Source organism: Daldinia childiae (assembly GCF_008694065.1).
Source record: "Daldinia childiae strain JS-1345 chromosome Unknown Scaffold5, whole genome shotgun sequence".
In the NCBI taxonomy this organism is placed as follows: domain Eukaryota; kingdom Fungi; phylum Ascomycota; class Sordariomycetes; order Xylariales; family Hypoxylaceae; genus Daldinia; species Daldinia childiae.
In genome coordinates, this window is record NW_022984646.1 from 2,443,491 (window position 1) to 2,463,999 (window position 20,509).

The 20,509-nt window shown below is 44.9% G+C and overlaps 4 protein-coding genes across 4 annotated transcripts; 3 read left to right on the forward strand and 1 right to left on the reverse strand.

Moving 5' to 3' along the window:
- Nucleotides 1–2,387: 2,387 nt before the first annotated feature.
- GL218_05812 (Trichodiene oxygenase) lies at nt 2,388–4,209 on the forward strand (the record flags this gene model as incomplete). The annotated part of the gene is made up of 5 exons (XM_033582503.1): nt 2,388–2,649; nt 2,705–2,983; nt 3,048–3,244; nt 3,327–3,615; nt 3,737–4,209. The coding sequence occupies 5 exons, from the start codon at nt 2,388–2,390 to the stop codon at nt 4,207–4,209; spliced, it is 1,500 nt and encodes a 499-aa protein (XP_033434271.1).
- A 3,389-nt stretch (nt 4,210–7,598) lies between these two features.
- GL218_05813 (uncharacterized protein) lies at nt 7,599–8,357 on the forward strand (the record flags this gene model as incomplete). The annotated part of the gene is made up of 1 exon (XM_033582504.1): nt 7,599–8,357. The coding sequence occupies one exon, from the start codon at nt 7,599–7,601 to the stop codon at nt 8,355–8,357; it is 759 nt and encodes a 252-aa protein (XP_033434272.1).
- Nucleotides 8,358–9,207: 850 nt separating this feature from the next.
- On the reverse strand, nt 9,208–13,907 carry GL218_05814 (putative ubiquitin carboxyl-terminal hydrolase 3; the record flags this gene model as incomplete). Its single annotated transcript, XM_033582505.1, has 7 exons — nt 9,208–10,284; nt 10,335–10,497; nt 10,557–10,663; nt 10,717–11,580; nt 11,636–11,916; nt 12,047–12,203; nt 13,350–13,907. 7 exons carry the CDS (start codon nt 13,905–13,907, stop codon nt 9,208–9,210), a joined length of 3,207 nt encoding a protein of 1,068 aa, XP_033434273.1.
- Nucleotides 13,908–18,801: 4,894 nt separating this feature from the next.
- GL218_05815 (DNA-binding protein HEXBP) lies at nt 18,802–19,980 on the forward strand (the record flags this gene model as incomplete). Its single annotated transcript, XM_033582506.1, has 7 exons — nt 18,802–18,838; nt 19,135–19,154; nt 19,235–19,269; nt 19,326–19,354; nt 19,414–19,562; nt 19,624–19,780; nt 19,835–19,980. 7 exons carry the CDS (start codon nt 18,802–18,804, stop codon nt 19,978–19,980), a joined length of 573 nt encoding a protein of 190 aa, XP_033434274.1.
- Nucleotides 19,981–20,509: the final 529 nt, after the last annotated feature.

The following is a 20,509-nucleotide window of genomic DNA, read 5'->3' on the forward strand; positions in this document are numbered from 1 at the left end:
GTAGTTGGGTAAAGCAGCTTCATATTTAGGTACTTAATTGATGCGAGAAGTCAAAAAAAAAAATATTTCCATTACATACCAACGCACATGTTCTCGTGAGTGGAAGGTAAGTAGAAATCGAGAACATTTCGAAGTTGGTTTGCGTCATGATAATATTTTCGGTTACCAAATTATGTCATATTTGGGTTGCGTTGCATCTATAAAAATGTGATAAGCATGTATGTATGAATCGTATCTTCAGCCTCAGCTCTGTTACTAAAATAGTAACTAGGATAGTCATCCTACGAAGCTCCGTAAACTCCATCAAGTTAGTATTATGTAAGATGCGGTAATTACCTTAAACCAATTAAAAGACAACCCGGCGTTAGGCGGTTGATCTTCAAGGAAGACATGACCTTTTGAACCAATAGGAAACCCTCCGATTTCAAAAGGGGCAATCTGATAAAACTTCAAATAATGACTTAATCCTTCCGAACTTTAATAATCCTTCGAAACTTTAATAATCCTATCGACGGTTAGATAGACTTGTCAGACTTTAATACTCTCTTGTAAGATATACTATACTCCTTTGAGAGTTCGATACTCCTTGTAGAGTTTATTGCTCCTTTCGGAAACACTCCTTTCAGACCTGAACAAATACTCCTAAGGATAGCTCTTTATAATAGCCAGCTTTCAGCATACTGTTCTATCCCTGAACATGTTAGTCCAAGTTAGCTCAAGTTATTGATCACTTTTCATATCCTTAGTACTGTGCCACCGGGTATGTCAAGTCAGCATAACATAGATAGTAAGAACCCAAACTATCACTTAACACGGTACTTTTTTGTTGGACAACTGCTAAAGCATGAGTCAGTTTCGATAGTGTATACTCTTTCTTGACTCACTCCTTACGTTGGCTCTTTTTCGTCTAACATGTCAAAGAGCAAGCGCTAACAAGTTCCTGAGATCATAATGTTCGAAAAGACTCGAATCTCGTACCCATATATAGTAACTTATACAATGAAGCACATCTCAGTATCTAAGTTACTTAATTCTTGTAACTTGTTGCGAAAATAATGTGTCACTTGACTGACAGTAAGCAAGCTCCCTGTTATCTATGTAGGACATTTTGCCGACCTTACTGTCGTTCATCAACTTAATAGGAAAGGTGCTTACGATGGATTTTTACGATCGAAAAGATGACGAATATGACTGGCTAACCGAATTTCGCACGAACCGCTTAGACCTTCTAGGCCAAGCCTCACTATACTGGATTTTAGACAAGAGATTTGCCTAGTTTGAGATTCCCGCATATGGAAAAAGCAAAATACCTCGTACTCCGCCACGGCCCTGTTGATCGATCGCATGCTTTAGTCCCGGGGATGTGGGGTTACAACTTCAACACCCGGTGGCGTAAGGGGCCGGCCGCGCTGACGTATTACTGAAGGGAGATAAATGATAACATGGATCCCCGGTCTATGATGATATCTACAGCCTCGATTCGTCCTAGAATACTATCACGAAAACATAACCAGCCTAGATGGAGAGATGTATAATGCACTCTAATCTAAGACACCCTTAAACTGACTAGGTGCTTCTTTGTAGCACATTGTATATGCACACAAGAGACTAGCACTTCCAATAGCAACTCCGGGATGACTATTGCCGGCACAAATCCCGGAGATGCTTTCGTGCTTGTCGAGCGTCATACAAGATACAAAAGATCCTTAACGATCAAGGAAGTTTCAAGTGCGAGCGCCCCACCTCGCTGACAATTGGATGATGAAGGTTAATAGCTATATCGTCCAAGCGTTTTTCGGAAAGATGCCGGGGGACGGCGCAGGTGGGACGGGTGGGAGAAAACGGTAATTTCTCTAAGACCAAGTGCGGATTACCCCATGTGCGTCAGCTTCAGATAGTCTTTCGGAACCGGGATGACCCTTCTAAGGAACAAGGTAAAGAAGACCAGCAACGATGGATAGTATCACATATCAGGTACTTTGGCGTCAGTGGCTTGCATTTGGACCGTTTGACATGCCGATCATTGGTTCGTTAACACGATCTCCCGCAGCTTAAGGATTCGGAGGATTTGGTAGAATAAACCATGTCGACGCTGACTGCATCACGATGGGTGAGGTCAGCCTTCACCGCGAGTTTACTTTGGCGAGATGTAAGCACTTTGAGATTCGTGGTACCGACATGCCGGATTTTAGATATGGCAGTTTCATAAACGCCGTTTCGAAAACGCCGTTTCGAGTCGTCATATAATCAGAAGAAGTGATATATAAATATGCTCGAGGACGCCCATATAGTATACATGAAATTCCAAGCCATAGCATTGTGTTATAGCAATACTATATAATATTATAATATTATATTCATTTTGCTCACTTACTAGAGAAGAGAAAATGGCTATCGCCATCTGGAATACCCGAGATGTCATCTCGCTGTTCCAGCAATATGGCACCGCCTTACTAGCCGCAACCTTCAGCGCTTGGTTTTGTTATATGATATCCCTCGTCATCTACCGCTTATACCTAAGTCCCTTGGCTAAATTCCCCGGTCCGAAGCTTGCCGCGCTCACATCATGGTATGAAATCTACTATAACATCTTCAAGAAGGGTGGCGGGCAGTATATCTTCAAGATCAAGCAGATGCATGAGAAATATGGTAAGTCAACCTATACACATCAAGATATTACGACACTAATAATTATGGAATTAAGGTCCTATCGTACGGATAAACCCGTTTGAGCTCCATGTGGACGACCCAGCATACTTCGATGTCGTATACGCGACAAACAAGCAGTTCGACAAGGTCGAGATGTTTGCCCGTAGCATCGGCGCACCGCTCGCTGCTTTCGGAACCATCGAAGCCGGCAAGCATCGTCAACGCCGTGGTGCCATGGCCGCCTTCTATAGTCGTGCCAGATCACGGGACCACGGCCACCGAGTCCAGATGGTTGTCGATCGTATCTCTCGTCGTTTCTCTACTGAATATGCTGGTACCGGAAAAGTTGTTAACCTCTCCCGTATGGGGATCTCTATCAAGCGACGTCATCATGGAAGTGGCTTTTGCTCGACCCAAGCTATTTACCGATGCCCCTGACTTCAAGAGTTCCTTGGCGATAGGGCTGTCGGATCTGCTATACACTAGTCACACTTTCATGCATTTTAGCACTATACAATACTTGGTATCCGCATTACCGGGATGGCTTGTTAAGACGATTGTGCCGCCAATCAAGTCTGTCGTCGAAGCTCAGGAGGTAAGACATTATGCACCACATTACGGGACCAGCCCCATTACAAGATCTAGGCCAAGAGAACTCAAACTGACTCCCACAATAGGAAATTGGAAGCCAAGTAGCCGATATGGTCGGAGGCCGAAACGCCGAAGCAAAGGAGTCTCCTCTCCCTACCCTTTACCGCGACATTCTCACATCTCGATTACCACCTGAGGAGTTAACCTACCAAAGACTACGTGATGAGGCTATTTCTACCATTGCCGCCGGAATTGATACTACCAAGTGGTCCTTGAGCGTTGCCTGCTATCACATCCTAGCCAACCCTGAGGTTGAGCGACGCCTCCGAGCTGAGCTCAAGAGAGAATCCCTGACCCCAATCAAATTCCCGATTGGTTCGAGCTCGAAACATTTACATTCCTAACTGCCATCGTCAACGAAAGTAAGTTATACTCATGTTAACTCATATTAACGACTACCAACCAAATGGAAACATTACTAACATCTTCCTCAAAGGTCTCCGTCTAGCCTGTGCCGTCAGCGAGCGCATGCCACGCATCAACAAGACCGCCGCCTGGACGTACCGCGACTACGTGATCCCGCCCGGGGTGCCGGTAGGCATGGACATCTGGACGATGCACCACAACACGGTGTTATTCCCGGATCCCTACACCTTCAAGCCGGAGCGGTGGCTCGGGGACCCGAAGGTGGAGCCGGAGCTGCTCGAAAAAGCAGGCTACCTGCCTCCTCTCGACGGCAAGACCAAGCCGCTCACCCACTACATGGTCGGCTTCGGCAAGGGCACCCGCATGTGCGTCGGCATGTACCTCGCCTACGCGGAGATCTACATCGGCCTCGCGACTATCTTCCGTCGGCACGAGTTGGAGCTGTACGAGACCTCGCGCAAGGACGTCGATATCGCGTGCGAGATGATCCTCTCGCTGCCGTGGAAGGGGACGAAGGGTATTCGGGTTAGGGTCAAGAAATGAGCTGTACATACATATATCTATCCCCTTACAGTAAACCTACCTAAGGTACCTAGATGTTAGAGATCCTACATACATACATAGGTACCAACTATTAGAGAGTAAAAACTAGACAAAGAAGGAGGAGTATGGGTTCGTGTATATATAGGTATATCCCCGGTCTGGAGTGGGGTGGGTGTTGATGCGCAACGGCATTGTTGCCTTTTTTTCCCTTCCCACCGTTGGGTCGCGTCGCAACGTTGTGGTGGTGATTGGTTGCGCTATTATGAAGCGGCTACCGATAAATATGTCTTGGGTGGCGGTGGTAGCTGGATACAGACTGAAGACTCGAAGCTATCATTGAATGAAAAAAAAAAAATTTTGTTAATATAACTAAAGAATTATTAAGTTCATTTATCTTTGGGGTTTTCACATGCTTCCATAATAGTGATCTTTATTGTTGAGTTATGTTTGTAGAGTTAGAGGTTGGAATGATAATATTGAAAGTTAAGGGATATTGGAATTTACTTGCGTAAAAGGGGTAGCTTTAGGTATGTATGTAGAATACGAGGTAGATGTAAACTTGATTTACATGGTCATGGTTATTTTGAATTCTATTTATCCGGAACGTAACAAAACTAGTAGACTATATTGCTGTAAGGTATGCCAAAGAAATGTTATAGCCCAATATTTATTCATTGAGATGGGTTTATAGATATTTGTTTATTATTTTACATCCGTCTATCTTTTTATAAGAACTCATCAATTGTAGCAGCCATTAAAAGTTCAATCGAAAATGAAAACTTTCAGTTTAAATATAGTACGATCAAAGTCACTTCGGAGTATGATAGTTACCTATTTCTCTGTTTTAACTTGACGAATATTGTAGTCTTTAAATATAAAACGAAGTAGATGATTTTTTAGCGAGAAATGGAAAAAGGTCCTATGATGTTAATAAGTGGATTAATGAACCTGTTATTCATCGTGGCGAAGTTATCAAATGTAAGTACTTGTTAAATCCTTGTAGGATAAGTGACCGTATAAACAGCCGAAGCCTACTAGAAGTGAGAGAAATAGCCGAAAAATAAAAGAAACCAAAAGAAAAGGTTAGAAGAGGTTGGGACTTATAAGCGCTGGAAAAAGCTTTATCGTGAGACATGGCGTTATAAATATCAGAAACATAAGCCCAACCCAACGATTCACTTGCTCCACTCGTCTGTTTTCTGGCCGCCTGTTGCCGGGCCGAAGACACTTTTCGGGATCGGCTAATGAGTGTTCTACTAATGTGCCTTACACATTTTCGAACGGGCAATATCAAGCCTTAACTGTCCTAGAAGATCCCCGGGGTTCCCCTTTTTTCATGCTCACGGGACTTGATGGATGGAATAATAAGTGTACGAATAACTAGGGTGTATAATAAATCTACTTTAATAATGGCGACAGAATTCTAAATGGTCTCGGATTTATTTAGATTTATAACAGGTTACTAATTAAATGTTAACTTATTTAAGTCAATTAAGTAAATAAATATATCAAGAAGTCTCTATCATAAATAAAATAAAATAATTGAATTGTTTAATGTTAATATTTATATTATTAGTTAAGTTAATAATTAGCCTTATGCAACTGATAACATGGTAAACAGTTATAACTAATAATCCCTCTTTAATCAACAATTATTTCCTACCTCTTACTGCTTTTTCTATTTAATTCGGTATAATTCGACTACAGCGCTTACGCTGGTGGCCTGTCGTCGTACTATTATTCGTTACTTGTGAGGCCTCAGTGACGGAGGCCTGATTTACGGAGCTGGTCACCTCGTCGGGGACCTCAACATGGGTCGTGACTTATATAGTTTAACAGCCGAGAAACTTACACCATTACCATTCGTCACTATGTGAAACATGAAACGTCCGACAAAAACCAGTCTTATAAGTTAAATACAAATAACTATAGGGCCTGCATAATGTGATACATGAGTTAAGGTACATTAGTTGACAGCTCACAGCCGCTTGATGTTGCTGCCTGGACGGTGTGGTTACACTACTCTGTTGGTTCAGTGAAACCTCCAAATTCTGCCTTGTTCTGATTTTTGTTATTCCATTTCACACATCCTTCGTGATGCCGAGTTGTACAACTGAATCAGCCTCTCTGTTTAATACACCTAAGAATCCGGTGAAACTCATCGAATAATAGGATCTGGTTACCCTTACCAACAACACACGGGCTCAAGGTATACATAAATAAATGTCATGTGGGCTAGGATTAGAGTACAGGAATGATTATACAATTTCTATACAATTCGAGAATAAAAAGTTTATGTAGTGAACCCTGAAGAGAAAACAACCAGTCTAAACTCTTTACGATATAAGGCTGTTTGTTCAGCTCGTACAGCGCAACCTCGGAAGGAGAAGGTTATTGATAATTTTAGATATCCTTGTAATTAGGTTGTAGCGAAGAAGCTATAGAAATGGTATCGCCGGATGGCCCCGATGCGACCTTCAGGTACTAGGTCTGAATGACTATCGTCGTTGACAGTACCAACACCTCCGAGATACATACAATAACTACCATGTTCTATAAGATTATGGTCATGAGTATCTATTAGGGAAATAGGCAAGTTATTAGAACTAGGTACGATTTTGGTAAAAGGATTCAGATGACTTCTCGTCACAAATGCCATCTTATTTATGGCACCCCTTATCGAGAACGAAGTAGAAATATTAAATATGCACTTGCTGCCTAGTAAAATACGTAGAAATCTGCACTTTGATGGGTTAAGTTCGGTCTGCCGCCGGCTCGGCTGCTACAGTCCTAAATTTCATGTCCATGCGTGAGTAGTTTGCTCGGGACATCCGTGGAATCGTGAATCGTACATACATACCTACCTACCTACATACATACATACATACACTTAATACCTATCTCACACAAAGTGATTCATTTCCCTCTTACCTTCTTAGTCCAAAATTTTCCACCCTAAATCGTCTTGAACACAAAGACAGCTCAACTAGTGACAATGAAATACACCAACAATGGCGAGTGGCTACCGAACAATGAACTTGTGCTCTGAATCTTGGAGCCCTGATTCACCACAACACCATGATTCAACCATGAAGCATACAAGTCTATTATTCCGGAACAAGAAAACGTAGACTATTTAACCCTCTCTGGCCCATTTGAACAATTCCGAGTTTCTGAACCGCGGAGCAACAAAGGTACATAGCTAAACCCCCCTACTAATTAATCAAAGTACCTAACCTGGCCTAACTAGAGGCATACAAAGGACAAAGGCGGTAGACTAACAAGCACGAGAGCATAAAAATAAAGAAAGCTCCATGGCGTCTAACAACTACTACCACCAGCACGGCTATCAGGGTCGACCTAACAACTACCCCCCGACGCCCCTACCAATGCCGCCAATGCCGCCTCAACCTCTATACCCCATGCCTCCATACCTAACAACACCCTATCCCACGGTTCCGTATCCCCCATCTCCCTACCCCATATCCATACCCCTATACGCCCCTCCACCCCCCAGCCCGCGCCGTCGCGCACCACGGCCCCCCAACCCAAACGTCGGCCCCGCCCTCGTAGACAACTTCATCGAGCGCGCGCACACGCGCCTCGAGCCCCGCCGCGCAAACCCGACCTGGACCGAGGACGTCCTAACCAACGACCTGCAAGACCAGCTCGCCCGCGTGCGGCGCAGCATCCAAGACATCGTCAGCCAAGAATTCCACCTGCCGGGGGACATCGTGCCTCGGGTGACAGTGCAGCTGTGCGCCGTCGACCTCAAGCCGGACGGGACATGGCACCACGGACGGGGGGAGCTTGGCACACCGGCTCCAACCGTCTACATGCCCAAGATCGTGGTGCGGATGCCTGAGCGCCGGGCCCCCGAGCGTCTGCACACGGGGCAGCGCGTCGCCAACGGGCCGACCCCGAGCGACCGCGCATACGTGGACGCGGGGAAGCGGGTCCTGGATGCCGTCGTCCACGGTAAGGGACTGAACCGGTACAACGTGCGCACCGATCTGCGCGGTCTCCCGTTCGACCCGGCCGCGACCTGCCGCACGCCTGCTTCGAGTTCCAGGAGAACACGGGCGCGGCAGAGGACTCGTGCCATTTCATGCCGACGCACGTCCACGTCTACCTGCCCGCCAAGGTGAAGCGTGTTAACAATCGCACCACCTGGTTTTATGAGCGGTTGTATGCGGGGCACGCCCAGGCTATTGCGCATCTGACGGGCTGGGCTAGTCATCGGAATATAGATTTGAGTTTTCTAAGGACGGCCCGTATTTAAGTAGGAGTAAAAACGTGAGTCTGGGGTTAAAAAGTTAGTTCGTGATTTAATCGGGTGTGTGGGTGGCATAGCCGGTCGAACATATAGGGGGGGGGGGGGGGGGGGGTAAGGCGGCATTGATGAGTTTATACCATTACCGGATTTGAATTATTCCTAATTAAGCTTCGATATTGATACCCATTTGTATGTAGTATTATTAGCTCATCATCAAGAAAATAACTGAAGAGGTATAATCATATATGATAGAATATTTTGATGAAATCGTGTCTATTAAGTTCGTGAATCACTTTTCTTTATTCTACAGAGGGGTTATGGCAAATCTCCATTATCGGTCGTTAGGTAAGGTAAGGAACTAATGGTAGACGGGATGAAGATTCAGGGGTATGATGATGACCGCAAGAGATACCATACCTAAGCTCCCCAAATGTTGTCCCCCCATATGCAAATACTTTTGCCGGATCGGCGGCTCATTCAGTCGTATCCACGGTAAGATACCGAGGACTTGCGAATCGAAAACCACTACGCCCCCCTTTTTCCCCAGTCCCTGAATACCCCTGCCATACTCGGACAATTGTGATACACCTTAGCAACCGTGGTATAAGACGGTAATTACCACCGGTAGGCATACCGACCCCCCCGTCCGAATATAAACTCTTTGTAGCGGCGGCGGCTGGCTGCCTCTATGTTGTCTGTCGAACCGAAATTATACAAGCTTCTTAGACTTTCTGGTAGAACAGCAGGTAGGCAACCTTGTTGTCCTTGATGTTGTCCTTGGCCTGCTTTCCTTTCGCCTGTACGGTGTTCGATGCCCCATTGACAACGGAACTCCATTTCTTTGCTCCATTTACTGGAGCGCTGACTTTATTCCACCCTTCATCATCACCAGCTTCATCGTCACCAATTCCTTCGAATCTGTTACCGGAACCGCTCACAGCGGTGTCCTTCTTGTCAGCCCGCGCCGTAGTTTTAAAACTTTCGTCCTCAGAGCCTCCTTCAGCAACATCTTCGCTTCTTACTCGTCGGATAACTGTGTCATCCATACGGATCCATTCTACACCATCTTGGCGCCTGAGATCAACAGTGTAGTGCCCACCGCTAGCATTCTTGCCATGGTGGTAAACAGCAGCGATCAGTTTATATTTAGGGAAGCCTGCACCTTCAACGGTAAGAGCATTTCTCTTCTGTCGTGGAAAGAGCTCTTTGGGAAGTTCGAGCTCCAGTGGGTATCCAACCTTCTTCCAGATCTTGACGGTTCCGGTCCCTTCAGTGTCGAACTGGAAACGTTTTAAGTGAAGAATGAGGACGGGCGGTAGGGATTCGATGAGAACCTGTTTGGTGGCCGTCGCATCCTTTCCCCTTGGCGACCCAAAATCACCATGTAGAATTTCTGGTCTGGTGAGTGCTTTCAGTGCATCAACAATGTTATTGACCTGGGGGGAGCCAATGTCCAGCTGAAGAGGTTGGAAGGGTTCTAGAGTTACGGAATCCTTTAGGCCTTGTACCCTTAATTCCGATCTTAGCTGACCACCAAACACCTTAGTGATGGGAGACGAGGTAATTGGATGGCCGGAAGAACGCGTAACAGCAGAGCGTTGACGCGGCCCTACTTCTAACCAATCACTGGTATCTGGTGTACTTGTAGGAGACGTCGCGGAAGGAGTGGCAGCCGATGAATTTGCAGCGGTAGTTGTAGCAGACGAGTCTGGTTGGTTGCGCATTACTTGTGTGCACTCGTCGTGTAGTGCCTCTAAAAGGAAACCAAGGAATTCTTCGGCATCTTGCTGATGTCCACGCTGTACAGTCTTGTTAGGTCGCCTCAAAATATATGGGTAAAAGAACTTACCCTCATGCTGGCGAATCTAGGAAGCTTCCTTATAGCTTCATAAACAAATTCGGGGGTGAAAGGCTCGCCATACTGTTCAAGTTCCTCATTCTTCAGCCTCCGTCGAAGTTGCTCAACAGACACTGCAGAATCAATAACTTTGTATTCGCGCATGAACATAATCCTAGAAAAGTTAGACGGATCAAAGGTAAATTATATAAATAATGTGCATTGGGTACTTACATGGCATCAATTAAGGGAGTTTCGCTTTTAAAACTATATGCCGCTTTCTTGCTGACCTGGTCCAGGAAGTCATAAAATGGAATGCAGAAAATGAGAACTTGTAAAACCTGGATAGAGTTAGTTTAACTTCCGTTTCGCAAGCCAAGCTACCACGACTTACAGAATTCATATAACACATGTTCCCGGGATTGATTAAACCTCTAGGCTCCAGAAACGAAATCTTTTGACTGCTACCCCACGCGGTATGATCGCAAAGCTTCAGCCAAAGAACTAGTGTTTGACTTTGTGAACTACCTACCACACCTACACCCCCATTACCTGAAGCAGTGTTATCGGCGATACTTGTTGTAATGCTAGTACTAGCTGGTGCAGCACCGGTAGCGCCAGTTGAAGGAGAAGCGGCAGATGCTGTACGTGAAAATAACCCTGTCCAGAGCTTTGGGCCAGCTTTTGCGGCAACAGGAGCGGGCTCTACTTTTGCTTCTGGAGAAGTCTCTGTAGCCTCAGCAGGTTTTTCCTCTGCGACGGCTTGCTGTGTAGGTTGTTTCTCCTCTACTAATTTAGTCTCAGCACTAGATGAATTTGTCTCTTTGGGACCTGCTTTAGGTTTTACGGGGATGATAGGAACAGCTGGTATAGCAGCGAGAGAAGCTGTCTTGGCGTGCTTGGCAGATGTAGCAACAGCAGGCTGAGCTACTTGGACCGGCTGAGGAATGGCAGACGAGGTAGACTGTGAGGTTTCTAAAAGCTCATCTTTTGTTAACCCAGCTTCGGGTTGTGTTGGTAGCTCGGAGTCCGTACTAGCCGGAATAGTAGCAGTAGAAGATTTAAGTGTAGGGGTTGAAAGTAGTGAGGCATCACCTCCTAAAGTCTCTTCATGTGACACAGCTCCCGACTCAATTCCCTTTGCTTGGATCGAAGGTAATTCGACATTCTCTGCATCAGGGTTCTGTATCCGCCTCTTTCTTCTAGATCGAGCTGACTTGGTAGGAAAGGGTATATCAGGTCGCGATAACCAGGGCAGCTATAAGCGAGGGTTAGCTTGAGCGGGTCGCTTTACTATAAGTTCTATAACTTACTGGTGCTCTGAATGGTGACAAGGTCGACCGCAACTCGACATCCGGGGTGGCCGGGGCAGTTTCCTGGTTTTGCGGCGTAGGGGGGGTCAATGGGACCGGAAGAACTTGGGACGAATGTGTTGAAGAGGGCGTCTCGGGTACGGAGACAGGTGGAGGCGGCCCGCTACAGCATAAGGAGGAGGAGTTGAAAGAGCCGGCGAGGGTTGTTGTGGTGGAGGTGGTCGAGAGTAAGGAGGCTGAGGAATAGGTTGCATGCTCGAGGACACGATAGGAGGATATTGCTGATGAATTATAGGAGGAGATCGTTGAGGAAATTGGTTGTATTGCATGTATGATGCGTTGGCCATGCCACCATTCTGATAGTGATGCGAAACTTGAGGATAGTATGCTTGAGGATAGGGAGCCATATACCCGTTATGGTGGTATATGGGATTGACATGTTGTTGGTGGTGATATTGATGATGGGTCGAATACTGATGCTGCGGCGGCCGCCGTCGACCACCAGGTCCTGAACCAGGTCCCATATCAACTTGACCTCGCGCCACAACTGCTCCTCCGGGAATACCTCCTGGCATAGGCTGCCCAGCCGGCAGATGACTACCGTTCATCTTGCCGGCTTGGGGTAATGAAGCAGTGGCTATCCACTGCTTCTGCGACGTAGACTGTCGCCGATAATCGAATTGCGACTCTGTTTGCGCGGAGGCGACGAACGGGCAACCTCGAGGTTGTTGTTTGCTCGAAGGCTGCGCGCTGAATAGATTAAGCGTCAAGTTGCGTCAAAGTTGTGTTATCAACTCCGATCCACTTCCGCAGCCGAAAAGGACGATGGGAACGAGTGGCGCTGCCTCATAGGAGCCTTAAACGAGAAAGTGAATAATAGGTATGAGAAAGTGCACTAGACGGTGAGGAAATATGAGGTTCAAAGGTACTTTATAAAGGACAGAATATTGCCCGAATTGTTCGCGCGTTGAAGAAGTTGTTAAGGTTGACCGGGGTTGTTGTGGTCAACCGAGCTAATAATTTGTGTTCTGACTTTTTCTAAAGTTTTCGGACCCTTTTGAGATTACCTCAAGCTAATAATAATTCAGCGCGAGCCCGGCTGACGGAACGAACTTTCCCAGCCACGGACGCACTAGCCACATTTATTATAACTACATGTACCTACTCGGCAGGTGTATGGTGCCCGTGTTGGTAAAGGTACGTACCAGGCTTTATGTTGCGCTCAAGATTGAAGAAAGTTCCGAATATCGATATTCAATATATTGGATGCATGCAGCTAAGATAATTAGATATTATCTTGCTCTTGGGTTTGCATTGTATATTTGAGAGAAATAGTGACTTTAAGTGATTGGATATGTTCCTGTTTAAATACTTTAAGACTACTTAGGTACATAGACATAAATTTGCATTCTATCCGAGTACACGTTTTAACTTCAATCAGTCCAAACTTTGTTATAATACATCACGTACAAGCGTCAACTCAAAAAAAAAAAAAAAAAAAAAAAAAAAAAGCACAGACGATGTTAGCAAAAATAATTCTTCTACTAAAATGTTCTTTATCTTCATTGTTCCTATGCTAACTATGCTATGCTATGCTAATCTCGATGCTTGTAAATGCGTGCTCCGTGCCAGCAAAATCAAATGCGCCATAGGGTTGCCCCTAAATCATCTTTGAATTCTAAGAGCGAATCAGATGTTATTCATCTCTAAAAACCCATCTTCCACCAGGTCGCATAGCCTCGCGATATCTTTCATCAATTATTCGACGTGTCGCCTTCGCCGCTTCTTCTCTATCATGTTGTTCCTCCTGAGTGCTCGGGAAATCCGCCCGCCAGAAACCTACTGGAGATGCAGCACGATGGAATCTGTGGCGATGTTTGCCATGCTCATTAGCAAGCTCTCGCATCTTAGCCTCAAGCCATAGTTCTTCCTTCTCGGCTTTAGTCATGGTCGACAATTTCCAAGCTTCATCACCCATGTGTTTTTCTAACAAGGTCTGAAAGTCCACCGGCCCCGTCTGATCACGTTTGGCCCGTGCTTGTAGCCGAAACGTCTGGCCGCAGCATCCCTCTTGGACGCATCCTTCTAAGTTAGCTCGTTCATTCTTATTTCGAACAACGTCGGTGAATGCATAGTCATAGCCTTCATTAGAGTTCGGGTTAATTTTGAAGTCAGCGATGCCAAGTTCAGACTTGGGCCGTTCTCGCAAAGGCCGGATACTGCCAGTCGTACTGCCTTTTTCTCTGTCGTCAGATGGTCGCTTCGCGTTCATATTTCTAGCAGCTCGTTTCCCGTGTAATGCCTCTGGGGTATCATAAGATTGAGGTGGCCTAGATATCTTCCTCAGATCATTCTTACTAAAAGGTAATTCACGTCTCTGCGGAGCTTGAAACTCGAATTGCTTTGATATACGCGAATGGCCTGACTGTATAGTAGGCGATGGGTCAATATCCTCATGGCCTGGTGAAGGGGTATTAAGAAGAGCTTGAAGATCTGTTTTTAGTTTCTTAATATTAGTTCTCGGGGTTTTGTTTTGGGCGTCATCTTCTGTGAGATTGGCCGCATTGGTCCTTATAGAAGACGAGTCCTTTCGCTTTGTTAAGTAATTCCCTCCTGTTTTCTGTTGAATCGCTGCAGTAGGGCCAAAAATTCCGGATCTTGGGGCTAATGGATTATTGTCAACGTTTGCGTGGTCGAGGTTCTCATCCGACAGAAGCTGAGGTAGAAGAGCCCTCTTCCTTGTCGTATTGCGTACTAGATCTTCTAACCTGCTTAGCCGGTTATTGCCAGCGTGCGATCCAGGAACTCCGACCGAGCCCGAAACGGACACATCTTCGAATTCAAGACTTGTTCTATTACGCTTCCTTGGTGTGACCACTCTACCCCCCCTCAGCATCAAAATCAATGCTCTCGTGTGGTATAAAGTGCTGGCGTTCATCCATAATCAGCGGATCAGAATTATCTTCCGTCTTGACCTTAGTGACATTTTCGGTCTGACCATCATCGTGTTTTCTCTTGCGTACACAACGTTCCGATACTATAACTGGGGGGTCAGAAGAGGGCTCGGTCTTAATGAGCACCTCCCTTGAATTGGTATCTCGGTGGTGCGGGAAAGGTGGTAATGTATATGATTCGCCTTCCACGGTACTGACGCAACTTTCCGAGCCAGTTGTGATATTTTTCTCTGGACTAATTTGTTGCGCTGTCTTTATTCGCATTGGTTCTAATGGGGATACTCTCCTAGCAGAATCGCTTCCATTTTCGTCAACATTGGCGGGCGGCCATATCAGCAGGGATTCCTTTAATAAGGGATCAAGCCTGATAGATCTAGGTTGATCGGAAACGTCGGAATCGATAGATTCGCGAGCAGCCACTTGATCTTTATTCGTAGGTGGAACTGGTGTATCTGACGAAAATCTTCCATCCAGTGGACCAGATGCTGCTGCAGCCGCCGCGTCTAACTTAGCTTCTAACTTTTTAATTATCCGACTACGCTTCTTGCACAATTCATCCAACTGATTTGCATGGTCCATCCATTGATTGTAGGCTTTCGTCTTATCTCGAAGTCGTTGATTTAACTTCGCATGAGCATCCTCAAGCTCCAAATACTTCTCGTGCAATTTCGTGTAGTTCCCGTTCAGTTTAAGATACTCCTCCTTGAGCGCAGAACCGCCCAGTCCATCGATGTTGAGATTACCTAATTTAGTAGATGGCTTGAAATTCGAAACTTGGTTCACAGACTTAGGCGTGAGAGGGGATCGGCCATTCCTAGCGTCATTGCGGGCTTTAGATTGGTCTATGGACAATATGCTGGCATGATTGCTGTTTTTAAGAGTTTGAAGTTCTCTCTTTAGAGCAAGGTTCTCTTCTTTAAATCGATCTGCATCAGAGACCCTGGCCCTTAAATTTTCGAGCTCGGTAGAAAGATGAGCATTTTCGTATTTATACAATTTAAGCCCTATTTCCCAACTTAGTATTTTTTTGCCAAAATAGAGATGTGTATTCCTTTACACACCTTCGTCAAGTTCATTATCAATTTTATTACAGACTCCAGTTAAAGCGTCGAAGAGGGCAGGTCTACCCACATCCTTGAACCAGTTCTCCATCTGGGAATGAATTGACCCGCGCCGTCTATTTTAGCTATAGGTAAACATAGCTGATCAATGCATCGACGTGAATGTTTGATTAATTGACTTTGGGAGGTTTAAGCAATGGACGTTTTAGTAAGGACGAAGGTCAGTAGGTACATATTGAGGTAATGACGCGTCTTAGAACGGTGATACGCGACCAGAGGCGCTTTCCGCTCCATTAGGAAAAGATGGTCTGTGCGTTACTAAGCTGCCTAATCCTGCTAGGCCCTACTTGCCTCTGCAAATGAATAATTGGAACCTAGCCCCAAAGGGATTAATATCAATTTCCTCATTAGGAACATGTATTGATTTCGTAACTCACTTGGGTCTCCAATTACGTACTTAGATGCGACATCAGAACCAGAATATTGAAGGAATGATTTCATAGTTTCTTTCATGTGTCCATTAGAAGTATCTACCAATAGATGTGCGAAATCGACGTTACATCCAACTTGCAAACGGGGGTGGTTTTCCGATTGTGGATGGAATAGGTAGGGCTGCATATGATCCTCTATCCCGCATAGCGCACGAATTCTATTCACCGTATTAAAACCCAGCCCAATAACATGACAAGCTCGTTACCAGACTAGAGCCACTTGTTGACTACCTAATTAGAGATCCGTTAGTTCAGACCAATTATTTCCCATGCTGGTTCTCGGAGAGTCGTGTTCCGGGACGGCAGAATCTTCAACTTTGATATCTAATTACTATGGTAATGAAAAAGCATCAGTCGAACAATAACATATAATTCAATATTTATGATTCACCCATTATAGAGTAGATCTAGTTAAACATGAGTTTGCTCAAGTACGAAGGTATAAGTGGGCATATTTACACATATTCAGCGAGTCTCATTAAAATTTGCACCTCTTAATGCCCGGAGGCTTTGCCAAAATCTCCAGCCGTTTATACAGATGAGGTACAAATATTTAAGTAAATATGCTAATAGGCATCTGGCCTTTGGACAATTTAAAGGCCACCTAAGTACCTAACAATCTTCGTTTTAATATCTAATAGAAGTTCGCAATGAAGGAATATTCATTCATCTTGAACGATAGGCTAACCCGAGAGGAATCTGAATAAGAACTAGCAATATGACTATGGTATTAGAAACAATCGAAGCTTCCTTATTCATTACTAGGTACAGTGTGCCCAGTTGAATCATATACATATCATAGTGCGAGTAAGAAGTAAGAATGGAGATGTCTGCATATTTGCTTCATGAAAAACTACAGACCCAACTTTGACAGAACTATTGGTATATATCAAATACAACCAACCCCTAGGATAGTTTTTTTTAGTACCTCATCACTCAAGATAGCTATGCCCATTGGTGCCAAATATTAAATTCAAGACACGGGCACTCTACGGACAGGGAAATTTGGACCACGAGGGTTTGTGATAAAAGTAATATTACATTAAATAGAACTACGAGACACTGTATTAATAGAAAAAAAAGGAAGCTTTATTATTGAATATGTTACATTGCTTATTTTTCATCTATCTAAGAGTCTAAGAGCTAAGAGGCAGGTGGTCAGTTTAGTGATTAGGCTACATATGGTCTGTCCAAGGGGCCTATCGCATCAAAACTTGAAAGAAGACTCCCACTGGACCTAGATCGACAAGATATATGACCCTGTTTGCCATTATATTTATCATATATGAATGTTTAGATAATAATATAGTACTTTATACTGTACAAATATGGCGGTAAAGAATCGCACGTGCCGTTTAGGCGCTAAAATGGGCAGAATAGCCAGCCGACGTCCTAAATGGAATTTTGGCGAAGCCCACAAAAAAAAATTTATGGTTAGCAATCAACTGCTATTACGCTATTATGTACGTCCACAAGAATTTCAATAACGATTAGAACGTTGTATCGTTTTCCTTTGGTAAAATCGATAATAAATTCTTTCCCTCGTCTAAACCTCACTCTAAATTTCAACGCTCTCCCCTTTGGTATACATACATACCTACCTACCTAATTTCTATATTTTCAGAGGTACATAACGTTGACGCTTTCCGTTCTCAAGTTACTCGTAAGTACATATACCTTTCCGCACGTACAAATATATGTGGCATCTTAAGTACTTAAGGGTACCTATTCGTGTACCTGCCGCTTAGCATCTTCGCTCGCCCCCTTCTGTATTGCCGCTGCCTTGAATCTCTGTTTTCAGCCGTTGGCTTCGACCTAGACGTTTATCACCCCACCATCCAACTCCTTCCACAGGCTAACTAACCGATCATCCTTCCGTCAACATACTTTTTTTTCCTCTCTTGCCGTCCTTCCTACCACACGATAAAAAAAATTATTTCCCCGTACACACACACTCATACATCCTTCGTCGTTTTCATATCGGTCCTCCCACTAACAATCTCGTCGAGGGCCTAGTACGATATCAACATCTATTTCGTGGTCGCTACTAGATTACGAACTCGAATTCAAGTCAACAATAGTTCAACGCTGTTTCTTCATATCAAACTTACGGTAAGCTTCAACTTCCTACTTACATTCATGTCAAGTTTATCCTTTATCATTTGTTGGTGTTGATGTTGGCGACTACCTATGAACCCCTCCTTCGTGGTCCCTTCTGGTGCACTGAACATAACCCCGCTGCACGGGCGTACATATCAGTACGCGCCTCTCAGATATTATCGCCTAATCCCCACACTCATCACCTTGCATTCATGACGAATCGGTGTCCCTATCAGCCCTACATACACCCATCCTGCTTGCGCTACATCGTCTTTATATACCTGTTACTTGCTACCAATCTCTTGGGTCTCTGGCGGCACCTACAAATGCTTCAAAGCTTCCAATTAAATTGTGACTTGGCAGCTTGAGGGTGGTGTTCGAGGGGTGTTGTTTAAACTGGTATTGGCACACTCAATCTATTGGGGTGAAATTCGTTTGTCTGTGCCTGTCAACAGTTACATGGCATCATACTCCATTTTCTAATGGGGTTTCACTTGCTAACACTATCTACGTTTTGTCAGATTTCGATCATCGCATCATCTTGAATCCACAAAGTCAAGATGGATTTCCAAGGTTCCACTCGTACCTGCTACACTTGTAAGTCATCACACTACCTATTTTTAACAATTATCTACTGCCTCGTGTGATTCTGGTAACCCTATATCTTCACTTATAACTACTGTATTGATGTTATTGTACGATATTTATTTATCAAGCAGTTGTCAAAATTTATTAAATGTGCCCCATCAAATTTTCTCGATTTCGAGTATACCAACATTGAAAAAATATTTTTATGATGCATTACTAGTCAAACACTTCATCCTCTCCAATCCCCGTTTATCTCGTTTTAATTTCGTGGGCGAGGTATCATCTAACATCACTTCTTCACGTAGGCGGTCAACCTGGACATCAGGTATGTCTCACAAAAGGAGCTCATTGAGCTCCGAGGCGGTCTAACTGTGCGAATGTATTTATTTACTGACAAATTCTCAGACCCGAGAATGTCCTAACCGTGGTCCGCCCAAGTGGTAAGAAATATTCACATCTCTAGTTTTATGGGTGTTTTATAATAACAATTTCGCAGTTACAACTGTGGCGGCGAAGGTCACTTTAGTAAGCTCGGCGCCTTCTCAAGTTCAACTGAAACAGCCTTTAACAGAAGATTATTTTAGGTCGCGATTGCCCCGATGGTCCCAAGGACACCAAGTCATGCTACCGCTGCGGTTTGACGGGTCACATAAGCCGTGACTGCCCTCAGAGCGGCGCTCCGGCTGGCGGTCCTCAAGGTGGTGCTGGTGGTGGCTCTCAGGAGTGCTACAAGGCAAGTTCTTACAATACTCCCTGTTTAGCGGTTATCGTAAAACTAACTTTTTCGGTTACAGTGTGGTAAGCCTGGCCACATTGCCCGTAACTGCACTGAATCGTACGGCTCAAGCAACTACGGAGGAGGTGGTGGCGGCTTTGGCGGCGGCTATAACGGAGGCGGCGGCCAAGGTGGCAAGACCTGCTATTCTTGCGGTGGTTATGGCCACATGTCTCGTGAGTAAATTTGAAATCATAACGCCACATACTTTCATTCTAATCTAGTTATAGGCGAATGTGTAAATGGTAGCAAATGCTACAACTGCGGCGAGAATGGCCACTTCTCCCGTGACTGCACTAAACCCTCGACTGGCGGAGAGAAGATCTGCTACAAGTGCCAGCAGCCTGGACACGTCCAGTCTCAGTGCCCTAACTAAGCGGATTCACCATAAAGATACCTCGAGCTTTTTCTGCGACGCGATGACTTCATTACAAATTCAATTTCTTCTCGGCAAGTTATGAAGGTGGATGGCGACCGTGGCCTTTGGAAAGGTTGCCAGAGCAGTGGATGATTGGGAGGGTCAATCTCTAATAATCTTCGACAAACACCCTTGTATATTCTCTTATGGGCACCCTTCGCGTAAGCGGGTGGGTTACTATGGCAGGTCGTGATTTGGTAAACTCGAGTAATCTCACTTGGTCGGAATTATGGCACAATGGAAAATGGGGAAAAATCTGGCCTGGATCCGGAAAAGTTCTGCTGCGGAACACGGAGTCATGGTTTGCTTTGCTAGGGACATTGAAGGGTTTCTCGTTCTGGTTGCGTTAGCACCATACAAATACACTTCTGCGCAGTGATTGTTCCCAGTCTAGGAACACTGAATGCGAATGAATTTCATTAATTGCCTCTGACTGTGTTCGTCCGATTGAATATTTGTGTTTCTGACTCGTTAGCATTGTAACTGC